Source organism: Musa acuminata, chromosome BXJ1-4 (assembly GCF_036884655.1).
Source record: "Musa acuminata AAA Group cultivar baxijiao chromosome BXJ1-4, Cavendish_Baxijiao_AAA, whole genome shotgun sequence".
NCBI classification, from domain to species: domain Eukaryota; kingdom Viridiplantae; phylum Streptophyta; class Magnoliopsida; order Zingiberales; family Musaceae; genus Musa; species Musa acuminata.
The window spans coordinates 12,276,467-12,299,141 of record NC_088330.1 but is presented as its reverse complement, the minus strand read 5'-3'; the positions used below and the strand labels follow the sequence as shown (position 1 = coordinate 12,299,141).

The following is a 22,675-nucleotide window of genomic DNA, read 5'->3' as shown; positions in this document are numbered from 1 at the left end:
AAGTGATCTTGCACAAGGGACAATGCCTCCTGTGCCTCTTCTGTGATGCTCTTTTGCAGCATTTACACCTTTCCATACTGGGTGGTAGCTCGGTGTTGATTTCCCATATGTGTCTGCATTCGGCTTGTGCTTGGGAAACTTGTATCCTTGCCTGGTACCCTGACTCGGGTCCTATCCACCAAGTTCTACTATCTTCTATTAATGCAAAAAAATTTTGAGTGAAGGAGTGAATACCATGCTGTAGGTCTTCTATGTCATCTCCTTCGGAAATTGAATAGATTGCGTCGCTCTGGTTTTCCCCCTCTTGTACTGATAGTATCTCGTAGTCATCTGGGATGTCCAGTTGCTCGAACATAGCGACTCTCTTGATATTTTTGCGGTCATTAGGGCATTCTCTTGCAAAGTGCCCTTCCTCTCCGCATAGGTAGCACTTGCATTTCTTGTTCCTTATCAAGTGTTTTCTTTTCTCAATACTGGCGTGGGATGAGTGGGGTTTACCCTTGTATGTTGTTGACCTCCTTACCCCATACTTCCTCTCGGGCTTATTGTAGTATCCTGGGATAGGGATTTCACTGCAGAATGATAAATCCTTTAATGCTCTTCTGAATGCAGCATCCTTGAATTTCGCTTCCAGGTATTTGTAGGAGAAGAGTATCCTTGGGATTACTCCTATAGTGTTTCCCCTGTATTTTGCTTCAAACGCCTCCTTGATTCTTTTTCCTAGCTCTCCAGGCATTTTGGACCATAGCTTTTCGGAGAGTTCTGGGCCTATGAACAGCCTTCCTGTCTTGGATGCAAGCCTCATGTAATCGTTTAAGAATTGAATAATATACTTGAGGTTCGTGCAGGATAACCTTTCAAGGTCTCTGTAGGCTTCTTCTTGTGCCGTTGTTGAACCATGGAATGGGTCTTCTAGTATGAAGATTGTCCTTAGCTGTGAGAGGATATTCTGCGTTCCTCCGGTTCCATCTGCGTTGGCCATCAGCAGTTGGTATTCTTCCGGATAGGCCATTCGCCACTGGATCCATGCTAATTTTTCTGCTTCCCCAAGTAGATTTTCAATGAACTCCATCTTTGCTAAGGGATCTGTAAATTCTTGTAATGAGACCAAATTCTTTGTTTTTGATTCTCACCTCATGAAAACTTCATCAAACATCCCTAATTGGGATGGGATTATGAATATTTCTCCTTCTTGCTGAAAAACTGAAGGGAGGTTCTAGGTTTCTGAAAAATCCTTTGCCTTAAACTTTGGTTGTCTTGAGTACCCTTCATATGCCGGCCTTTGGCTTGTGGATTCTATATTCACCGCCAGGGGGTAATTTGCTGGCCCCATAGTTGAATCCATAGGTGGCCTGTAATTTGACACAGCAGATGATGAATATACCTGTTGTGATAATTTTGCTAGTTGGGGGTATTCCATTACTAGTTCTTCTTCTAGTCCTACTGCAATCACTTCCTTTTGGGGCTTCTGGGGGTATGGCGTCTCCCCTTCCCCTTCTGAGATGTAGGTATCTTGAAAGTAGGAATTAAGGTTTTTGCGTAGTTCCTCCGCCTCATTGTCTCTGTCGTCTGATAATTGAATGTTGACAGCTATTATGTGACTCCTGATTTCTTCTTCATCGCTGAATGCTTCGTTGTCCGCGGCATTGTAGTTGAACCGGTTGGATGTTGATGCGGCTTTGTAATTATCGAAACTAATGGAGATCCTTCCATCAATTAGGTTTCGACTTCTGAGTTCAGCAGGCTGCATTGGGATTGAGACCTGAGTCGGCCTAATCATCCAGTCCCTTCCTCTGATTTCTGTTGTGGAATACCTTCTGCCCGGTAGAGCTCTTACGCCATGGCTTGTCAGGTAATCCACCACCCCAGAAATTTCATAAGCAAAGGCGCCATTCGGGGTATTTGAAAGTCGCCCCTCCATTCCCCTGGTGATCAACAAATTTGCTTCTCCATTCTGCCATGTATCATATCCACGGGTTAGTATGGAGACCAGTTGACTTTCTCTGGTCAGGTCTACTTCCATGGTTGCAATGATGGACCTGTCATCGACCCACCTATTGTCTCGGAATACTAATAGTGCTAGTGTTCCTTCTTCCTGTCTGTGGAGCGTTTGGATTCTAGTTTGTAGGATCCCGAGATGAATATATCTCATTCCGCTTCTGACCAGTTGGTCAAAGCTTTGCTCCTGTATGAAGGCCCTGTCTTCCTGGTTACTGGTGACTAGCATGGCCTCTTCTGATCGATGCGTGTAGACCCTGTGGGGCTATTCTTCCATCGTAGTTCCCGTACATGAAGGTAGCTCTCACAAGAGACGCACGGTTCTGAGACACATTCTTTAACCTATAGCAGTTCCGCAGTCCATCCGGAAAGCTTCTGAGGTTTAATTCTCTTGTTGGAACTGTGGAGTTGATGTGCTCCGATGAAATATCGAAGTTTGAGCCTGCATTAATAAACTGGTCATCCGAGACGTAGCTTATTTTTGTAATAGGGTCCAAATATTTGGAATTGGCGTTGCCACAGTCGATGCTGATGAATCCTGCAAAAAAGATGATAATTCGATTTGCTCTCCATTCAGTATTATTTTATTTGAGTTTGGGAGTTAATTTAGATTAATGTTTTCAAGTAGTAGATCTTGTCGGATGTTATTTTGAAACTATTATCAGTATCTATTTAGATATTAAATTATTTTTATTGAAAAGATAGATACTGGATAAATGTTCTAGTAAAAAGAGGGACATGATCTTTTCTGATATTCTGATAAATGTCCTAATTGAATTATCATAAACCTCAAAATTTGGAAGTCATAAAGAATTCCATTAGGTTCTAACTGATGCCAAAAGGTCCGAGGAACACAGAAAGGTCATGTAATAAATAATTCAGCCCACCGACGGACAGAGATAAGAGTTCAGAAGAACCTCCACCGGCTTAGTTTGCCAGCATCCATCGAGTTAATAGATCGAAGAGAGAAATTTGCATACCCGCAGTCCTCGGCTGCTGGCTGTTGACCAGAGCGAGCATAAGCGACATGGCGAACGGAAGAAGGAAGCGATCCAACATCTCCTCCGCTGCACAGCACCAAATCTTTGCACCCTCACCGAGGTGATGGCACACGTAACACTTCGGTGTTGATGTCTGGCTACTTGGAGTCTTGATTCATAGCTCACATTCTTGACTTTGATATGCATCGATCAAGCATCAAACTTCGTCATAATGTCGATTCGTGCAGTTCGTGCACGGGTGGAGTTTATTATGGTGAAGAGATCATGGTGTTGCCATTATCTTTTCTATGATATATATGAAGGCCAGACAGGACGTTCTCTTTCTCTCTTGTGATAATAAGCTTACCGAAATATTCATTTCAAAATGCAAGAAAAGCTTGAGGAGGAACGGAAGTTATCGATTTCTTCGAACAGATCAAATTCCATTAGTAATAATGCAAGCATGCAAACCTCTCAAACCATCACAACAAATATCACCGTGGAGAACTATGCGAATCATGGGCCCTATACCTCCCCATCTCCTGCAGGGATCAAGCAACAAATTCCAAAATAAGTTATTTGAAGAATTTTGGGCCGAACCAATGACTTATGCCGAGGATCATGCATCTATCTATTCAAAGGTTTATACATGGCTCTATTCGATGCAATATCTCATTTCTTTACATATTTTCATGTTGTCTTTTCACGTAAGAGGATTAAATTAAGTTTATCGTTTGACATGGATCTCCATAAATCGTGATTTGAAATCGACGTTAGCTTCTAGCTAGCTTGTGCAATTAAAGACCATGGGTGATGATCGACTAATTCAGTGGCATCGAAGACTCTTAGTTACTAGACTTTTCTTCAAAGGACTATTGTGATATACTCGTGTTCCGATCCTTACTTTCATCCAAAGATAAATCGCCCATTAGAATGGTGGGTGGTATCAAACAAATGATGTGCCTAATTGTCTTAATCATGAAGAATAGTCAGTAAGAGAAGCTGCCTTCTAAGCCCTAACAACTTTTACGTAGCCATTACAGCGTGCTGTGTGTATGGACTTGCCACCATACTCGGGACCTATCTGAATCGCCACTTTTTCTGGGATATAAATCACTGTAGCTGCAAAGAAAACAAACATTTCCTTGTAGCTGCAATCAACAGATGGTCCAAGTTACCCGTGCCGTGGTTTACCATTCACATCGAAGAGGGCATGCAGGTCCACTCGAGGGTTTGGACTTTGGCTGCAAGCAAGTGGGAGGACCAGCGCAAACACGTACCTTCTCCCATGAAGCCCGTCTTCTGTGCACACAGAAACCTCCACCAAAACCATGGTTTCCTTGCCGAAGGACAGCCTCATGGTCCCCCCCCCCACTTCATTGCCTCTCTCTCTCTCTCTCTCTCTCTCTCTCTCTCTCTCTCTCTCTTTTCCTTTTCCTTTAATTATCGCCACCTTAAAAGAAACCAAGTACTCCTCTCCCGTCCTTTTCTTTGCTCTGCACTCCACGGCACGTCGCCCATGTTCTTCTACCTTTGCATCAAAACATCGTACTGGTCACTGATTACCAACGCTTAATCTTATTTCTTAATCTTCCACAATGAGACACTTAATATTATTTCCTAATCCGCACCGATGGCGTTCGTGATCACAGCTGTGTCGGCTTTTCTTCTCCATTCTCATCCGTTTGTTGCGGCAGTTAATGGTTCGCTTTCGCCCATGGTTAGTGTTTCTTCCGCCACTTGATTCGCACTTGCTGCCACATTATATTGGAGAATAAATACCTGCATATTAATCCATTCATGGATGCAGCAAAGCGATAGAGGAGAAGAATTTGATGCCAAGTTTTGTAGTGATGCTTGATGATGAACAAGGCTGTCTCGCCAAAGACCAGCAGCGCCATAGGATGAATGCGTGGTTTTGTATTACCAGCACCAGCCCACCTTTTGATTCCATCTTTCATTCCCAAGGTTTTCAGGTTGGCTGCTCCATCCGCATCATGGATGTTGATGTCCAACTCTTTTAATAATTGTTTTCTCAAAAAGCAGCCACCAGTCAACCACAATCTATATCTCTCAATCCATTGCTTTTCGTACCTGTGTTTTATGTATTTTGCTTTTCCTTTAATTATTTTGTCTTGAACAGGTGATGGTGATCCAGTCTCAAACAAAGCGACTCTCTCCGGTTCATACTGCTCACAAACTCGATCTCATCATCATCATCATCATCATCATCAGAAGATCTGCAAATGACAAAGGATACCTCTGGATTGAGATCCAAACCAAACATTGGCACAAGTTAAATCCAAAAACATCTGTGAAATAAAAACAACAAAGGAGGAGAGTTTCTGCAAGCAGATTTCAACAAAAAATATATCTTTTCCTTCACATTTTTCGCATACATTCACAATCTTCTTCTTTCTTATTTATGAGCAAATGTTGACATAAGTGTCAAAGGCAATCTTCTGCTTCAATCCTTCACCAGTTCCGATACCCAATTCAAATCCGGCACCGCCTCCTCCTCCTCCCTCCTTTTAGCGGCCTCATCCTCCCTCGTCCCCGGAGTCACCGGAGCGCTCCCGAAGGCCGACAGGAACCCCATGCCACTTCGCGTCCCGAACGGTGGCGCCGAGCTCACCTTGCTCAGCTGTAGCTTCCTCATTGCCTTCACCACCTCGTCCACCCCCACCGGAGACACCGGAGGGGAAGAGCCATCCGAAGGCGGCGACATGGGAGCCGGTGCTAGAGTGGACGTCGGCGACAACGTCACCCTCGCGCCGTCCTTGCCCGGCGACGTCGGGCTCGGGGGCAGCACCACGCGCAGCTGCATAGGGGAGTGCGCGAAGAAGCAGACGCGGCGGCGGCAGGCGGCGCCATCCTTGCAGGGCTGGGTGCGGTAACGTGCAGGGTGGAGCCAGGTCTCGAACACGCCGTGAGCGAGCTCGCAGGCGTCGCCGCGGCGGCAACCCCCGCCCCGGCGAAAGTCCGGGCAGGGAGTGCCGGAGTAGTGGAAGCGCCGGGGGTCACGCCTCCGCGCCTTCTCGCCCTGGTGGGCGTAAGGGCACTCGGTCCAGTCGTGCGACCGCCCGCGGGGGCACCGCCGCACCTTGAACTCGTACATGCGGAACTCGTCGCAGGAGTACGCCTCGGCGGTAGCTGCCGACGAGGGGTCGTTGTTGCATGGGAGGAAGCGCTGCAGCGCGGCGAGCGCCGCCTCGCCGAGGAGGTGCGGCGGGAGGTCACAGGACAGGCCAGCGACGCCGCTTACGGGGATGGCGGAGTACTGCTGCATCACGACGGTCGGATACTCCGCAAAATGCCAGGGGGGGACGTGGACGGTCGGATCGCAGTGAGTTCGCTCACCGGGCACCATGGGAAGCCTTCTTCTCCTCTTCTTCTTACGCTGCTGCCGATGCTTTGGCGTTGGGGGGTGAATTCATAAGGCATATAAAGCTTGCCGGGGGGAGTGGGTCGTATGGACAATAAATTGGTGGCGGATGCGTTCATTTTATTTATAATGTAATAAAAGTGAAAGCGAGGAGGTTTTTTAATTAATAAAATGAAGGGCAAAACGGACGCCGGTTGGATTGCTGTAGGCGGTGACTTCCTTGGGAATTACCGGCAGTGAAGATACCCCACACCAGACGACATGTGCGGCAAGACGACGACGTTTACGTTGACACGTGGACTAAGACTTAGCCAGATCTAAATTACAAAACTTGTTATTATTATTATTATTATTAAAAGGTAAATTATTTATATGTTTGGGATAATTATTTATATGTTTCCGGCGAAGAGGCAGCCCGAAGTATTATAATGGTAATGGTGACACCATGGGCTTCCTGGGGGGAGTGACAGAACAGAACAGGTTCGTTCCTCCTCTCCGACCTCACCGAAGTATAATTAGATTATTAGAATTATGATGTCCTTTTTGTTTTTTTGTTTTTGGTTGATGGAGTAGAATTAGGTGCAATGCTTATCCTACGTCGACATCGATCAGCATTCCACCCACCAACTATTACTGTGGACGGTGACGGAGGACTTGGGTTTCGGCTGCTGTGTTTGTGGATAAGAGCTAAGACGTGGGCCACATGTGCAGTCCAACCCACGCAAAACGGGTCGATTGGAATTTTCGTCTTTTTTTTATGAGGGGGTTTAAGCTGGTATATTATGATAAGGTCGACAATTAGACCATTACATAATTAACCCGTCATCAGCCATATGACGTTAACACGGTCGTGCCCAAGTGTGGAGATCGTAGAGCCGCACTGTAATATTTTTTTTGTCATTGGACACATTACAAGTATCGAAATATTTCCGCTTTTAAAAATGATATTATGATGAGAACTTATAAATAAAACTAGTATTTTTTATATATTTTGATCAAACCAGAACCGAAATCAATCTTATATGGTTTTGTTTCATTTCCAAAAACTAAGAATCCAAACCATTAGTTTTGGAACCACAACCGTGGCAGCCCATTTGTTGTACAGCTGCATCAGCAATTCTGTGATCCAAGTCTTTGAGATTCATTTTCATTAAGGCCTTTTTACATGTGTTTCCCAGGAAAGTAATGTTGTTTTCTGAGGGCCATAATGACTCATTATGTCAATTTATTACAATGGATAGAGGTGCACAGTCCTAATCAACCCAATGACAGATGTCGAGACAAGTCCCGCTGCATCCAATCTCAGACAAAATGACATCATAGTTAGGATCGAGTGGCAAGATGAAATACGAAGAACAACCAAGTAAAGGGACCACCAAGATATTATCCATTTGAATCATTCACCTCACTACTCCATCTTAAGCAAGTTGATGTTATTAGATAGCAGCCACCAAGCAGTACATGCATGGATGATCACTAGAACACCTTAACACGGCTGCAACCCTTAGAGGCTACTGTCGTAAAACCAGAAGTAGCTTTATTCATGGTGATGCTGCAATTCACCATCTCAGCTTTGCCGGAAAGTACTGCACCAGAAGAGATGATCGAGTCAGTCATCGGCCTGTCGCGTTTAAGAGAACAATGGTGTGCGACCTCACTAGTCATCCACTTAACCTTGTCACTGAGAGAGAGGTAGTAGGGTTTCACTTCCTCCAGATTTATCTTCACTTTGCTCTTGCTGTAGAGATCGGACTTGCTGCACATTGCAGATGTTACTAGTCTTTTACTCTACCAAAATACAGAAGACGAGCTCATTGCAGTTGAACGAGGTAGAAAGAACTAACTTGAAGACGAGGAGCCACTTGAGCATCTCTTTGTCGTGCTGGTTCATGAGATACGTGTAGGCACCGGATCGGTGCAACGCTTACAAGGAGTGGAACCGCATGATGAAGAAGGAAGCAGGAGGCAGCTTCGTCTCATTCCCCTTCATCACCTGTTGCTTTCACGAATGTCATACGTACGTAGCAGAACAACGAGAATCCCATGCAGGCAGGTATAGCAGAAACGAATCCGTAGAGAGAGAAGGAGAGGCGCACGAGGAAAAACGAGGGAAGAATGGGAGACCAACCAGGTAGATGTACTCGTCGTGACCCCAAGACATGGTGACCTTGTCGAGCCCACAGTTCTCGGTGTACACCCCCAATCTCGTTTGTAACAGTGGGTTCTCCTTAAAATACTGCACGTAAAAGGTAAACGAAAGAGAGAAAGGGAGGTGGCATGGAGTTAGCTGTGGAGTGAGTCAGATGACTTTACGTTGTGGTGAACTATGGATTCGTCCAATGCACAGCCCAGTGGGAACGCATCACCTGTGTGATGAAGGGACATAAAATATCAACAGAAGAGACAGATTGCAGCCGACTAAGATCCAAATGTTTCGTTCGTTCGCGAGAGAGAGAGAGAGAGAGAGAGAGGCCAGTCACCACCAACAACACACCACCGAGGCTCTCCACCGAACGTGGGGTTCATCAGTACTGTTCCAAGATCTACCACAGCACAAACGAATGAGTAATTGAACAGCTACAACTCTTAATTATTAGTCTCGCGAAAAGAAATGATCGATTTACTTAAGATACCATGGATGAGGGCAGTGAGGTGAAGCCAATCTTGATCCGGGTAGTCTCGGCGAACGGCTTCGGCGGATTGGAGAAGGTGTTCGATTTGGGGCTCATCGAGGTCCTGATCGCTCTCGTCGACTATCTCATTCAGAAGCTCGATGCAGTCCCATCTGCTCATCTCCGCCTTCTGCAGCTTTCCATACTCTTCCTTCTTCTTCTTCTTCTTCTTCGCGTTGCCGCAGGCATCAACCGCAGTCACGTAAAATTAACTTCAAAACAAGGTGAACATCAAAAGATATACGATCGAATAATAGCCCGACGCAGACGCAGCAATTGCGTGACAACAACATCAAAAGAAAAACAATGGAACCCCGTATCTTTGGAGGTTTGACGTTGCAGACATCTAAACAATTTAGATCGTTCAAAACGTATCCAACTTCGAATGGAACTTTTGGCATATACAGAAATCATCACCGTGAGAAAGAAAGTTGTATAAGACAAATCCATATAGCATATGTTTGGTAGATGTGATTGACACGGTAGAACTCTTCCACTGTTGCTCTTCTTTCGCTCTCTTTCTCATAGTCCCCGCATCACCATGAAAACAGGAACCGGTTAGGAAGAAGAAGAAGAAGAAGAAGAAGAAGAAGAAGAAGAAGAAGAAGAAGAAGAAGGTGACATATACCTGAAGAAGGTGACCTAATCTTACATCAATCACAAACCATTTATGGATGATGAAGATATATTTATCCATAAGCATCGGGACCAGATGATACCAAAATCAAAACCGTGGTTCGTGACGAGGAAGACAGAAGGTGACATATACCTGAAGGAATGACCACAGGCGTTGCTGCCGAGGACTACAAATCCTCCATCAAGAAGGCGTTCCTTTTCTTCCACCGAGCCCTCCACATTCACGTTGTTGGCTATGGGATTCTCCTCAAGAACCGGATCTAGAGCAAATCAACATGAAACAAAGACGCACTGCTGTCAGGATCATTCTCCTCAACATACAACTGAGAACATGAAACTGGAAGAAGCGCAAAGGATGTGCGGAGAGAAACATCATACCGGGCTCGATGACCGTCATGGTGTCTCCAAGGAGAGACTTCACACACTATTCGCCGGACCAGTTAAGTGACGTGAACACTGAGCGGTAGGCCTTTCGATGGCCTCCTATGCTTCACTGCCCCCGTCTAAATCACCTACGATTCCCCAAGATCTTACTGGATTACCTCTAAGGCCAACCACTTCGCTTTTGGGCCGACTTAATGGGTCATTCTGGGGGCCCATATTAATGAAGACAAAGAATACATGTCACAATAATGTAGTAAAACAATCGCCACCGTTGAGACAACCGTCTCATCCGTCGACGACCAAACCTGTCGCGCCACGAGACGCGAACGTAGATTTAAACGGATCTCGTCCGCACGATCATAATATAACGGTCTAGATTTTCTTGCCACGAGCATTCCCTTGTCTCGCGACGCGAACCGTAAGAATCCCACGGGCGTCGGCCCGATGAAACATCTTTTTTTATGACTAAAAAACCCATGGTTATCATCTTATACGAGGAAGTAATCTGGTTAAGAAGCCTGCAAGCAATGGCTATCTTGGTCATTTAATTACCGAAATATATATGGTAAGTAAATCCTAGGCGTGGCGGCTAGGGTTTTTTGCGTCGCTTATCTGCACTCTCTCCGCCCCTTCCACCGAAACCTGCTTTATTCGGCTCAATCGAGACATCTTGCCGCCGATTCTAGGATTCCCATGGAGATCGTCGAGGCGCGGAGATTGGTGTTCTTCTAGTTCTTTGTTTCTCTAAGGCCTATCTGACCCCGGCGCTTGAAGATTCTTTTGCGGAGATGGCCAGCATTAACCCCTTCGATCTCCTCGGAGACGACGACAGCGAGGACCCAACGCAACTCATCGCCGCCCATCAGCAGAAGATCGCCTCCAAGAAGCCCACTGCCCCTGCGGCCGCCGCACCTCACGCGCCGGCAAAGCTTCCGACCAAGCCTCTCCCTCCTGCTCAAGCCGGTCGGTCTCGTTGATCTGGTTGAATTCGTCTTATGGGAAAAAATGAGTTTCTTTTGTCGTAGTTTCCGTGCAAATCTGGAACTTATCTGGTTTCTTGTGAAGCTTCTTGCCTCGGACGTGTTTGTCTGCTTTAAAGCTGCGTGTTTTGTGCGTTATTTCTCCGGTTGAAATACGTTTTGCGCCTTGCCATAGTGCTTATCTGATCGGATCCTATTTGATCTTGCAGTGAGAGAGGTAAGGGATGCGAGGAGTAATACTGGGGCAGTGCGTGGCGGGGCTGGCCGAGGTGGCCCCGTCCGTGGTAGGGGTGGACGAGGAGGTCCGATGATTCAAAATCGTGATTTTGGAAATGGGAACACCGGTGGAGCTTCGCGAGTGTATGAAGGTGCTGATGGTGCGGGAGGAGGTGAAGATGGTGACGCTGGTAGGCTTCAGGAGAGGGATCGGCCGCCGCGTCAACCGTTCAGTGGTGGACGTCGCGGTGGATATGGTGGACGTGGTGGATACAGGAATGGGGAGGCTGTAGATGACTCTGAACGTCCTCCACGGAGGATGTACGATCGGCGGAGTGGAACAGGTCGTGGGTATGAGATGAAACGCAGTGGAGCTGGCCGTGGAAACTGGGGAGCTGCAACTGATGATGATATTGCACAGTGAGACTTGATTACTCACTCTTAGGATGTATAGTGAGGGGAACCTTATAATATTAGCTTGTTATTTCTGTAACATTTCGTTTTAACTGTGAACCCTTTCATGTTGGTAGGGAAAAGGAAGAAGTTCTTAATGCTGATGATAAGACTATTGCAACCGAAAAGCAGGCAGAGCAGGATGAGGTGCCATCACCTGAGGTGAACAAAGACAACGAGGGTGCACCAAATGAAGGTGAAGAGAAGGAAGAAGATAAGGTGAGTGAGTACCACTGTACAAAACTTTGTTTCACACTGCACATAGAAATAATAGAATATCTCTTTTTTTGCCAAAAAATCTAATTTAACACTTGTACATGAATACTTGAATAGCCATTTTGGAAGATATAAGACAGTGGATTACTTCTCTGTGTGTCGCATTATCATAAATCTTTTTGCATTTGCTATATACTAGCATGATGTGCAGCAATAAATGCTGTGACAGTAACAAATGAGTCACATTTTCCTGTTCCCCTGTAGTTGCTGTAGTTTATTATACTGCTGTTACATGGGTATTCTATGTTGCACAGAATGAGCACCTAGCTCATTGAATTATACATAAACTTCTAGAACTTACTTTGACTAGAAACGTTTTGATTACTAAGTGTGAACTAATTATTCCTAGTGGTAATGTGGAATCTGTTTTCTACTATTAACTCACCTTTTGTATAGCATTGTGCTCATTTAAGTGCCTTATATAACTACTATTGAAGTTGAAATAATGTCATGCCTATCAAAAACCCATTCATGTCTATTCTTGTTTGACATTCACTATGATTGCACATTTGACCTGTCCAGTTCTTGATACCTTTGAAAATAATAGAATATAGGATGATTGAATAATACTTCATCAGTCCTTCCTGTTATGTATCTGATCTCAGGCTCTTGAGTGAGTGGCTTCTTTTTGTCTTCACAGCTTTTGATAAATGAGTTGCATCAAGAGATTAAGAGAATCTTTTAAGTCATTTGTTAAGCAGCAGGCCCATTACAAGTTCCAGAAGAACAGAGATAAAAATTTTAAAAAATGATATAAATATGTACATTTTTTATGTGATTGTATGGATGTGTTTAAAGCCTAAGTAATTGTAACTTTCTGTATGAGCATGTTGCCTAGTTTGTTATGATGGTTTGTCTGCATGTTATGTTGTTGAATGAAGTAAAAAATAGTTGTCTAAATGGAAAACTTTTGCTGTATATTGTGATAGTCTGACTCTATTCGCATTGCAAATTCAGTTGTATATATATTGGCTTCAATGATTTTATTTTTGTAGTTTCTAACTTTTGTATACCTGATGAGTTTTGGCAGAAAGGCGAGAGGTTTCTGTATCTTTTAATGGTTGTATTGGTATATTATCTTTAGAGGCTCAAGTACTAATTTATACATTCAGTTAAGATGTGCTTTATTTTGTTTATAACTATCATTGTTTATATTTAATATTGTTTATTTATCTTGGTAACATCTGTTAGTTTGTTTGACCGATGATCTATCAAGAATTCAAGATGTCTAAATTTTTTTTGATGGGCATAAATCCTATTAAAATTTCAAGGCGAGAACCATGACTTTTGGAGTATTCACTTGGATATGAAATGTTGTACTTGAAGATAAGGATACGAGATTGAGAAAAGATTGTGGCTTCGAGTAATGCTTTTGATATCGGATCTAGAGTGTTGACATTTGCCACGTTCCTGAGTGCTGGGCCATGCTTTTAATACCATTATCTGAGTGCTGCCTCTCTTTTATTTGCAAATAAAATATCAAACTGTGTAGTACTTGCAACCCAATTTAGTGATTCCAACTCTTGTAGTTTTTTCGGTAGTTGAAACTTTGACTGTGAAGGATTTATTTTGTCTGTTAGGATGCATACGCTTCTTACAGCACCACACTTGTAGTGATGTATTTTTGACTTAAAATGAGTAGGAGATGACTTTGGAGGAGTATGAGAAAGTGAGGGAGGAGAAAAGAAAAGCATTACTTGCAATGAAGAATGAAGAGAGAAAGGTTGAAATTGACGAGGAACTGCAGTCAATGAAGCAACTCTCGGTGAAGAAAGGAAATGATGATGTTTTCGTTAAGCTTGTAAGTGTGCTGTGGCTCTTTTCCTTTTCTTTTGTCATCATGCATGACATCTATGTTAGGACAAGCCTGTTGATCTACTGCTTATTCCACAGGGTTCTGATAAGGATATCGGAAAAAAAAAAGAAAACATTGATCGGGATGAAAGGAGCAAAAAGGTATGCAGTTTCGCCCATCAGGTGTTTTTTTTTCTCATAAAGCTCTGGTAGCCACATTTTCTTATGTTCTTTGACGGTTGTCAATATTTCCTTGTTAGTCCATGAGCATCAATGAGTTTTTAAAGCCAACTGAGGGAGAGAGAAACCGCGGTGGCCGTGGCCGCGGAAGGGGGCGAGGTGGTCGCGGACAATTTGGTAGCGGCTTTGGAGGCGAGGGTTCAACTTTTGCAGCAGCTGCTGCTCCATCAATTGAGGATCCTGGACAGTTCCCCACCCTCGGAGGGAAGTGAGAGCCAGCGAGCTCAAAGAAAACCTGTCTGTCTTTATTTCCGCTATCATGGTGATAGTCACTTTAATTATTCATGGGTTGTGAGAGGATTTCAGTACAATAATATGATGGATGCTTGCTGTTCGTTGTTTTAGTCTCAGTTTACTGATATGTATATCTGAGCATGTGTTGGCAATTGCTAAGATGTTATAGGACCTGCTCTTGTTATGCATCGCCTCATTCCCACCATTTTTGACATTCTTTTAACTTTCTAATTAAAGATCAAGGTGGAGCAGTTGGAATCATTTATTTCTGCTCGTAGAAGATTTAGGATTTCAAATAATGGCATCCATGCCCATCTGCTTATAAAGGATTAGTCTAACATTTTTTGTTGCAGCTACTAGAAATTTATTTTTTGTTGTTGTCATGGCCGAAACAGCCAGTTAAGATTGGTCAGAGATGGTTACTATATCAGTTGGTGTCAAGTTGGCCATCGGGTGGGTTCATAGATCATCAGTTGGTTGGATGAAGGTGCTGTTCTTCTTCCTCCAGGCCTACCTTTCATTCTCTTCGACTGTGGCTTCGCTGTTGCTTTTGGCAACAAGGATTTTAACCGTCAATAGCAGTCGGGTATCTTATTTCAACCTCTAGGGGTTTGTGTTTGATGGGGTTTTTTCAAAAAAAAAATATTTATTCTTTTTATCTCATCAATTAAAGCAATGAAAATTTTAAATTGTGGATGCACAGGATATTTAAAAAATGTTATTGACATTAGGTTGAAATCGAAGGTCAAACTAAACGATGCATCGATCGTGAGCTTATAGAGAATATACGACCAGCTAGCTATCAGTCACCATGCAATTACTATATAAGGACTGATGTTCTTTTAATCATAGGGGTCGAGGTCCAAAAAAAGGCTTGGGTCAATCTTCGAGCTATCGAACTAACTCAGATTGGTTACGAATTAACTCAGATTGGTTACGGAAGATTCATAGAAATATTCCAACAAGATTAAAAGACAGTTTGGATCAGTAATGGATCAGCCTCTCATACGGAATATCCACATGAATATTTCATGAAGATCAATCCACATGAATATTTCATGAAGATCAAAGGACAGTTCGAATCGATTACCAACATATTCCAAGAAGATCAAGGGACAGTTCAAGTGAGTTAAATTGTCCCCTCCATGATATCTGGGGCGACATCACATGCGCAACAGAAGAACAAAAAACTAAATCCTCAATTCCCAAAGATATCTTCGTCGTCGTGTGAAGATTGGTGCACAAAAATCCGTGAAATAGAAAACCACGTATGAGATAGATTGTGTTACCTAGGGAGATCGTATATCCCTGAATCCCTACAGATCTCTAGGAGATAGTGAAGGAGGTCAAGCGCCCTCCTCTCTAACGGTGATTCATACAGCAAGGGCTACGTGACACTCCTTCAAACTCCAGGCTTACTCTAAGGTGGAGAGGGGGAGAAGAATAGGAGAGGAAGCATAAAGCTCTAGCATATAAACTATTGAAACCCTCTGATTTATAGAGGTCCCTTGTGAACTTAACCCTAATGAATCTTCCCCTATTGGGTACTAGATCTCCATCCAACTACCCAAGCCTCTTATATTAGTGGATCTTTATCCAATAATTTCTCATGGGCTCTTATTGGATCTCATCCATAAGATCCAATAATTCAAGGGCTGATTAGATATCTAATAAGATACGAGCTCCGACGGATATCTCATATCCGAACCTCTAGCTCAGTGAATTATTATCTCTATAATAATTCACTCGACTCATCGACTGCAGATATACTACGCTACTGCGTCGCAGTCCCCATACGATACAGGAGAATCCAATCCATTGGACTTGTATGTCCTTAGTTACCATGTACCTATAGTCCCTCATTCATCTAATATTCTAGAGACCGTATACTGAGCATAGTGTTGTTAGACCCATACGATTTCTACTCAAGTCTCGTTCTAATCGGATTCTCTCGGAGAACTCTTTCTCTCTCAATCCAAATGACCATGGCTAGGGATTTGTCTGAGCAAGAACACATAGGACATTCCTCTCATAACACCGAGAGTGGATGATCCTCTAACGACACTTAATAGCCCTCATAATGTTGACTATCACTCCTGATGACCGGTTGTGTTAGATCTAGGACATCTAAACTTATAAGTCCGGTATCAAAGAATGGAGCACTCATACAAGACATCCTTGGTATCTCAAGTCTAAGGACCAGATACACCACTAGGACTATGAAATCGTTGTCTAACAATAAGGCATCGTCAACCATTCATTATTCTGTAAGCGAATCAATCAGTGAACTCATTCCCCAATGAGCATCGTTATTGTATCTCTAGTTTCCCCACACAAGCGGCTATGAGACTAGCTGTATTCAACATATGGACGGGTATACAACACACTAGTCTCTCGTCTCTCTCGAGTAACCTACTATGACCGGGATTATTTAGGATTCGTGTTTAAAGGTGAATCGGTCTCATTATCGTAATATCATTACGATCCGATTCTCATTGCACAGATCTAAGGACATCACAATATATATATATATATGTATGTATATATATATATATGTATGTATATATATGTATATATATGTATATATATATATATATATAACATATATATATATATATACATATACATACATACATGTGTATATATATATATATATACATATATATATATATATATACATATATATATATATACATATATACATATATATACATATATATATAAATATACATATATACATATATATACATATACATATATATATATATATATATATACATATATATACATATACATATATATATATATATACATATATATATATATATACATACATACATACATACATACATACATACATACATACATACATGTATACATACATACATGTATATATATATATATACATATATATATGCATACATACATACATGTATATATATATATATACATATATATATGCATACATACATACATACATACATACATACATACATACATATATACATGTATATATATATATATATACATGTATATATATATATACATACATACATACATACATACATGTATATATATATACATGTATATATATATATATATATACATACATATATATATATACATACATATATATATATATACATACATATATATATATATACATACATATATATATATATAGATATATATATATACATACATATATATATATATACATACATATATATATATATACATACATATATATATATACATGTATATATACATGTATATATATATATACATACTCATGTATATATATATATCAAACACCTTAATATGTTGTGGCTTCCTAACTACCCCAAGGAGATCAACAAGAGTGTGGTATTATCGTCTCAAACCTCACTTTGTTAGTTCATTTGCTCAACTAGCAAAAGTGTCCGAGCTCCACTTAGGAATGTATGCCCGAGGTCCATGACCGTAATGATTCTAGGATTAAGACAAGAAGAGGAGACAATAGCGAACTTTGTCAATCGATTTATTAATGAGATACGAAGCATGGACAACGTCCACTCCTCACTCGTGATCTAATATACTTTATGATGGGGTTAAAGCCCCTCCCACCTCTTCTATTCGTTAGTAGAAAGACCACTAACGACGATGCCAGTAGTACTTCAAAGAGCCAACTAGTACATCGCTGTCGATGCCATGGTTTCAAGTAAGCATAAGGAACATTACAAAAAACCATGACAAGAGCGACTATAATCCACCCCCAGCCCTAGGTCACCATGATAAAGGAGAGGCGAACAGTATGATCTATTTTGAACAAGTTCTAAGTTAACCACACTGAACCTAACCAAGATGAAAGTTTTCTTATAAATAAATGAGAAAGGTTTGCTCAAAGACCCTTAACCAATGAGAACTCCACTCGAAAAAAGAAGCAAATCCAAGTATTATTATTTCCATCATGATTACGACTATAACATGAAAGATTGCCACGACCAGAAGGAATAGATCGAGGAATTCATACGACAAGAGCACCTTGAGCGATTCATCTGAAGGCATCGTGAGCCATCATCTTAATCTTAGGGGCCAATCAGAAGACAAATAGATGTCATTGTTGGACCTCGGGTAAGGTAACTCAGGGGTCGATCTCAAGGGTCAGCTCCGTCCTTGGGCAAGGTAACTCAGGTCATTCATACCTCCTTCGTCGTGGCGACCTCAAGGTCGGGATGAGATGTGGTCGCTCTTCCTTCGAACTTATGTAACTCCTCATGCTTATTGGAGACTATTGCCTCAATGACAATGTATTGATTGGCCCTTTGAAGTACTTATGGTATTGTCGTTGGTGGCCTTTCCACCAATAACCAGAAGAGACAAGAGGGCTTGAGCCCCATTATGAAGGTATGTATTATGAGCGACGAATGAGTATCTATCACGCCTCAGATTTAATTGGTGAAGCATGCGACGAAGTCTGTCAAAGTCTCCTCCTCCCCTTGCCTAAGTCCGAAAAACATTGCTATCGACGGTCTCGGGTGTATATTCTTGAGGAAATGAAATTCAAACTTTCTCACCAGTTGGACAAAAGAACCGATGGAAAGTAGCTTTCGGAGGTCGTACCATTCTAATACTAAGCTTCTTAACGTAGTAAAAAAGGTGCAATAAATTAGCACATTCGAAGTGACATACAACAACATTTGAGCACTAAAGCTGCAATGTGCTCCATCAGGTCTGCACTATCATTGAATGCCTCCAACAATGGGAGGCAGAAGTTTGTTAGAATCGATTTAGATTTTCTGGGTAAATGGCAACTGACGCAAGGTGGTATAGACTAGCACTTCCCCTTTATATTACTAGAACTCTAACACGGGAGTGCATAATTTGTTACAATCTGCCCGTATGGACCTTGTTGATGTTATGATATTTTTTTCAGCCCATAATATTATCTCATAGTTTTCAACTCATCAGCCCACTCAAATATGACAGCACATTAGCACATTCCTTAGATAAAGTTACAATTGTTTCAAGGCGTTTTTTTCATAACCAAGGAATATATTAAATAAGTTGGTTACCAGTTGTAAAATAGTTAATTTCGAAATTTCCTATGCATGAAGGGTTGTTTCATTCACTAGTACTTATTATGTTGTTTAGGGGTTAGAAAGAACTTCAGAAAACTGATGATATTGGTAGAAGTTCCATGGGAGTTCTCTCTTAAACTCTGTATCTCTTGTTGAATCTCGTATTTTGATGATGAAACTACTTGATATATGTTTATGATTTAATCTGCGTTTTGAGTGACGCAGGATGCTTCGATCTGGATGAGACAATTAAAGCAGGAAAATCATGTTGTGCCGGAAGAACATGTCAGAAGATTGGACGTCGGGCCGGTGGATCGGTCGACGTATCGACAGAAGGCTTTGGGTCGTGGACTCGGGCATCGGGCCAAGAAGAGCGGGTATTGTGCCAAGGATATCGGAGTTGCGGAGTCAACTGGCCGATTGGGCAATAGGCTGCAGGAAAGGATGATGCGCCGAAGAATCGGACGAAGCGTCGAGGGACCAATGACATGCCGGACAACTTGGTTAATTGCTTAGGATTAATTGTCTCGATCGAAGTTTTTGTTTTTGTGTGTGCAGGATTAACTATGATGAAAGTAAGACATGCAGTAGGAGTTGTGCCGGAGTCATGACAATGATCACGCTGGAAGTTCGAGAGCTCGACGGAAGTTCGGACAGTCGTCGGAGGTTCTGCGGGAACAAATCCGAGAAGTCCAGAAGCTTACCAAAGGAGCTCGTCGGAACTTGCCAAGTGGATCGTCGCAGTCCAGGAGTTTGCCGGAAGTCCGTAGGAGCATCACCGAGGGTTCATCGGATGATCGACGGAAGTTCGCCGGAAACTCGCCGGAAGAAGCGAGTGACGCACCGAAGCAAGCTGCAGAATATGTCTTAGGAAATAATCGTAGTTAGCACTTTGATTAAGTTAGAAATGGGAGGTGATCCCATTAGCTTAATCCTGGGGCAATTGGGCCCCTGAAGAACTCAAACTGGGTCGAATGGTTCAACCCATTCGGACCCAGGTTGCTGTGGGAGGTGCAATCGCCCAGGCAGGGAGGTAGCACCGCCCAGGCTATGTCTCCCAGCGAGACTGGGCGGTGCAACCGCCCCAGCCAAGAGGTGCAACCGCCCAGGGCTCAGTCTCCGAGCGAGACTGGGCGGTGCAACCTCCTCTGTCAGGAGGTAGCACCGCCAGAGCTCAAGTTTCGAGCTCTGCCAAGCAGTGCAACCTCTCCAGTCAGGCGGTGCAACCGCCTGAGCTCGGTCTTCGAGCTCTGGCAGAGAGGTGCAACCACCCCTGACAGAGGTAGCACCGCCCAGAGGCTCAGTCTTCGAGCTCTGCCAGGCGGTGCAACCGCCCCAATCAGGAGGTGCAACCGCCTGATCCCGGAATTCCGGGAATTGACATAATTGAGCTCCAAATTTGAATTGGGTTGGGGCCTATAAATACCCCACTCATTCAGCACTGAAAGCACAGAACACACACTCGAAATCTTGCTGTCTTTCTGTGTTTCTTAGAGCTCAAAACTGCTAGTTCTCCTCTTTCTATTCTTCAAGTTTGAGTTGTAAAGAGAGGAGAGAAAAACTTCTGTAAGGGTTGTCTCCTAAGCCCGCCAAAAGGAGTGAATCTGTAAGAGGGTGGTTGGCCTTCGCCTATTGAAGGAAGGCCTCTAGTTGACGTCGGTGACCTCGTCGGTGGAGGAAGCCAAAAGTGGAGTAGGTCAAGATTGACCGAACCACTCTAAATCGCGGTTTGCATTTCCTTTGAGTATTTTACCTTCACTGCAAACTTCTCAATAGCTTACTGCCCTCTGCAATTTTACGAACGAGTTTCAAGGTTTAGACGAAAATATGCATTTAGACGTAAAACTGCATTTAGACGTAAATCGACTTTCCTCGTACAATCATCAGATTTCAGTTTACGTTTACGTCTTGATTTCAACTGCATACTACCTTCTGCGATTTTACAAACGAGTTTCAAAGTTCAGACGTAAATCTGCGTTTAGACGTAAATCTGCTTTTTGCATATTACTTTTTGAGCTGTACAATAGCAGCACACTATCTTTATACTTCTGCTTAAACTGCGTTTTATCTAAACAAGTGATTTACGAATCGGCACTTAGACGTAAATCTGTTTCTTCGTACGAACGTCGGATTTCAGTTTGCGCCGATATTCTGGTTTTCTTCATAGCTGCAAACTGCCTGCATAGATTGACTGCAACCTTGCTTAGTATCAACTTTCATATAGAGTTGTCTTTATCGTTCAAACGCAGCTTTCGGTTTTAATCGTAGAAAGTTTTCCGCTGCACTAATTCACCCCCCCCCTCTTAGTGCTCTCGATCCTAACATCTCTTGGATGCTTCCTTGAGTGGTGAGTCTTTTATTTTCCAATTATGTATCCTTGTTTAATTTCCTTTGGGTGGTAAACTTTCTGTATCCCTTTGTGATTTTAAACTTGGTGGTGAGCTATTTTTCAATCTTATTGAAGTATTATCATGAGTTCGTTCCTTTTCTATTCGAAAAACTTATTCCAGCAAATACAACTACACTGTCGGTTTTTCTTTCAAAATCCATTCTACATTTTAACCCCCTTGGTATCAGTTTGATTTCAGAGCTAAAAGCTAAAGATCATGACAAGGTGGAATGGAAAAGATATAGTTGGTGAAGATAGCGGTCATGAAGATGATGTTGAGTCGTTGAGGTTGCAGCTACGAAGATTGCTACATAGTCTACAAGAAAAAAATGAAATAATTGAAGAACTTCGAAGTAGACATAACCAACATAAAAATGATGTCCAAGAATTACTTATGATGATGATACGCCTCCTCATCTAAGGGAGTCGAGAAGATTTCGAGCAAGACATGAAGTCCAAGACGAGTGACAGAACAAATACAACCCAAGATTAGATATTACAAAGTTTAAAGGTAAAATAAACGTTGATGACTTTATCGATTAGCTTAATACAGTAGAAAGAATTTTTAATTTTCATAAACTACCAGAACAAAAGAAGGTAAAATTTGTGGCACTCAAACTCAGACGGAATGAATCATTTTGGTGGGAAAATATAAAGAAACAAAGAGAATGTGAGGGGAAGAATAAGATCGTGACATGGGAGAAAATTAAAAGAGAGCTGAAGAGAAAATATTTACTTGACAATTATAGGCAAGATATCTTTATCAAAATTCATAATTTCAAGCAAAAAGATCTTAGTGTGGAGGAGTACACAGTAGAATTCAATAATCTTATGTTAAAAGGAGAGCTTGTGGAACCGGAAGAGCAAACTATTGTAAGATACTTAGGAGGTCTGAAATATTGCTAAAGTGGTTCAACTGTAGTCATGTTGGTTTTTAAATGATGTGAGCAAGTTAGCTTTAAAAGTTGAAAAGCAATA

General features: G+C 42.4%; 3 protein-coding genes across 6 annotated transcripts; 1 reads left to right on the top strand and 2 right to left on the bottom strand.

Annotated features, from left to right (window-relative positions):
• Nucleotides 1-5,279: 5,279 nt before the first annotated feature.
• On the bottom strand, nucleotides 5,280-6,437 carry LOC103981515 (zinc finger CCCH domain-containing protein 2-like). Its single transcript, XM_009398265.3, has one exon. It carries the CDS (start codon nucleotides 6,346-6,348, stop codon nucleotides 5,446-5,448), a length of 903 nt encoding a protein of 300 aa, XP_009396540.1. The 5' UTR covers nucleotides 6,349-6,437; the 3' UTR covers nucleotides 5,280-5,445.
• A 1,119-nt stretch (nucleotides 6,438-7,556) lies between these two features.
• LOC135672441 (inositol oxygenase 1-like) lies at nucleotides 7,557-10,176 on the bottom strand. 4 transcript variants are annotated; one of them, XM_065180925.1, is made up of 9 exons: nucleotides 10,050-10,176; nucleotides 9,805-9,931; nucleotides 8,997-9,552; nucleotides 8,844-8,906; nucleotides 8,677-8,729; nucleotides 8,492-8,599; nucleotides 8,208-8,356; nucleotides 8,038-8,119; nucleotides 7,557-7,949 (listed from the first exon to the last, which is right to left on the bottom strand). In XM_065180925.1, exons 3-7 carry the CDS (start codon nucleotides 9,154-9,156, stop codon nucleotides 8,288-8,290), a joined length of 453 nt encoding a protein of 150 aa, XP_065036997.1. In that variant the 5' UTR covers nucleotides 9,157-9,552; nucleotides 9,805-9,931; nucleotides 10,050-10,176; the 3' UTR covers nucleotides 7,557-7,949; nucleotides 8,038-8,119; nucleotides 8,208-8,287. The 4 variants fall into 4 exon arrangements, with proteins under 4 accessions (XP_065036997.1, XP_065036998.1, XP_065036996.1 ...); XM_065180926.1 differs by having other exon boundaries at nucleotides 8,997-9,247; XM_065180924.1 differs by having other exon boundaries at nucleotides 8,997-9,931.
• A 452-nt stretch (nucleotides 10,177-10,628) lies between these two features.
• Nucleotides 10,629-14,358, top strand: LOC103981513 (RGG repeats nuclear RNA binding protein A). Its single transcript, XM_009398264.3, has 6 exons — nucleotides 10,629-11,018; nucleotides 11,245-11,671; nucleotides 11,782-11,923; nucleotides 13,623-13,781; nucleotides 13,874-13,936; nucleotides 14,035-14,358. Exons 1-6 carry the CDS (start codon nucleotides 10,844-10,846, stop codon nucleotides 14,224-14,226), a joined length of 1,158 nt encoding a protein of 385 aa, XP_009396539.1. The 5' UTR covers nucleotides 10,629-10,843; the 3' UTR covers nucleotides 14,227-14,358.
• Nucleotides 14,359-22,675: the final 8,317 nt, after the last annotated feature.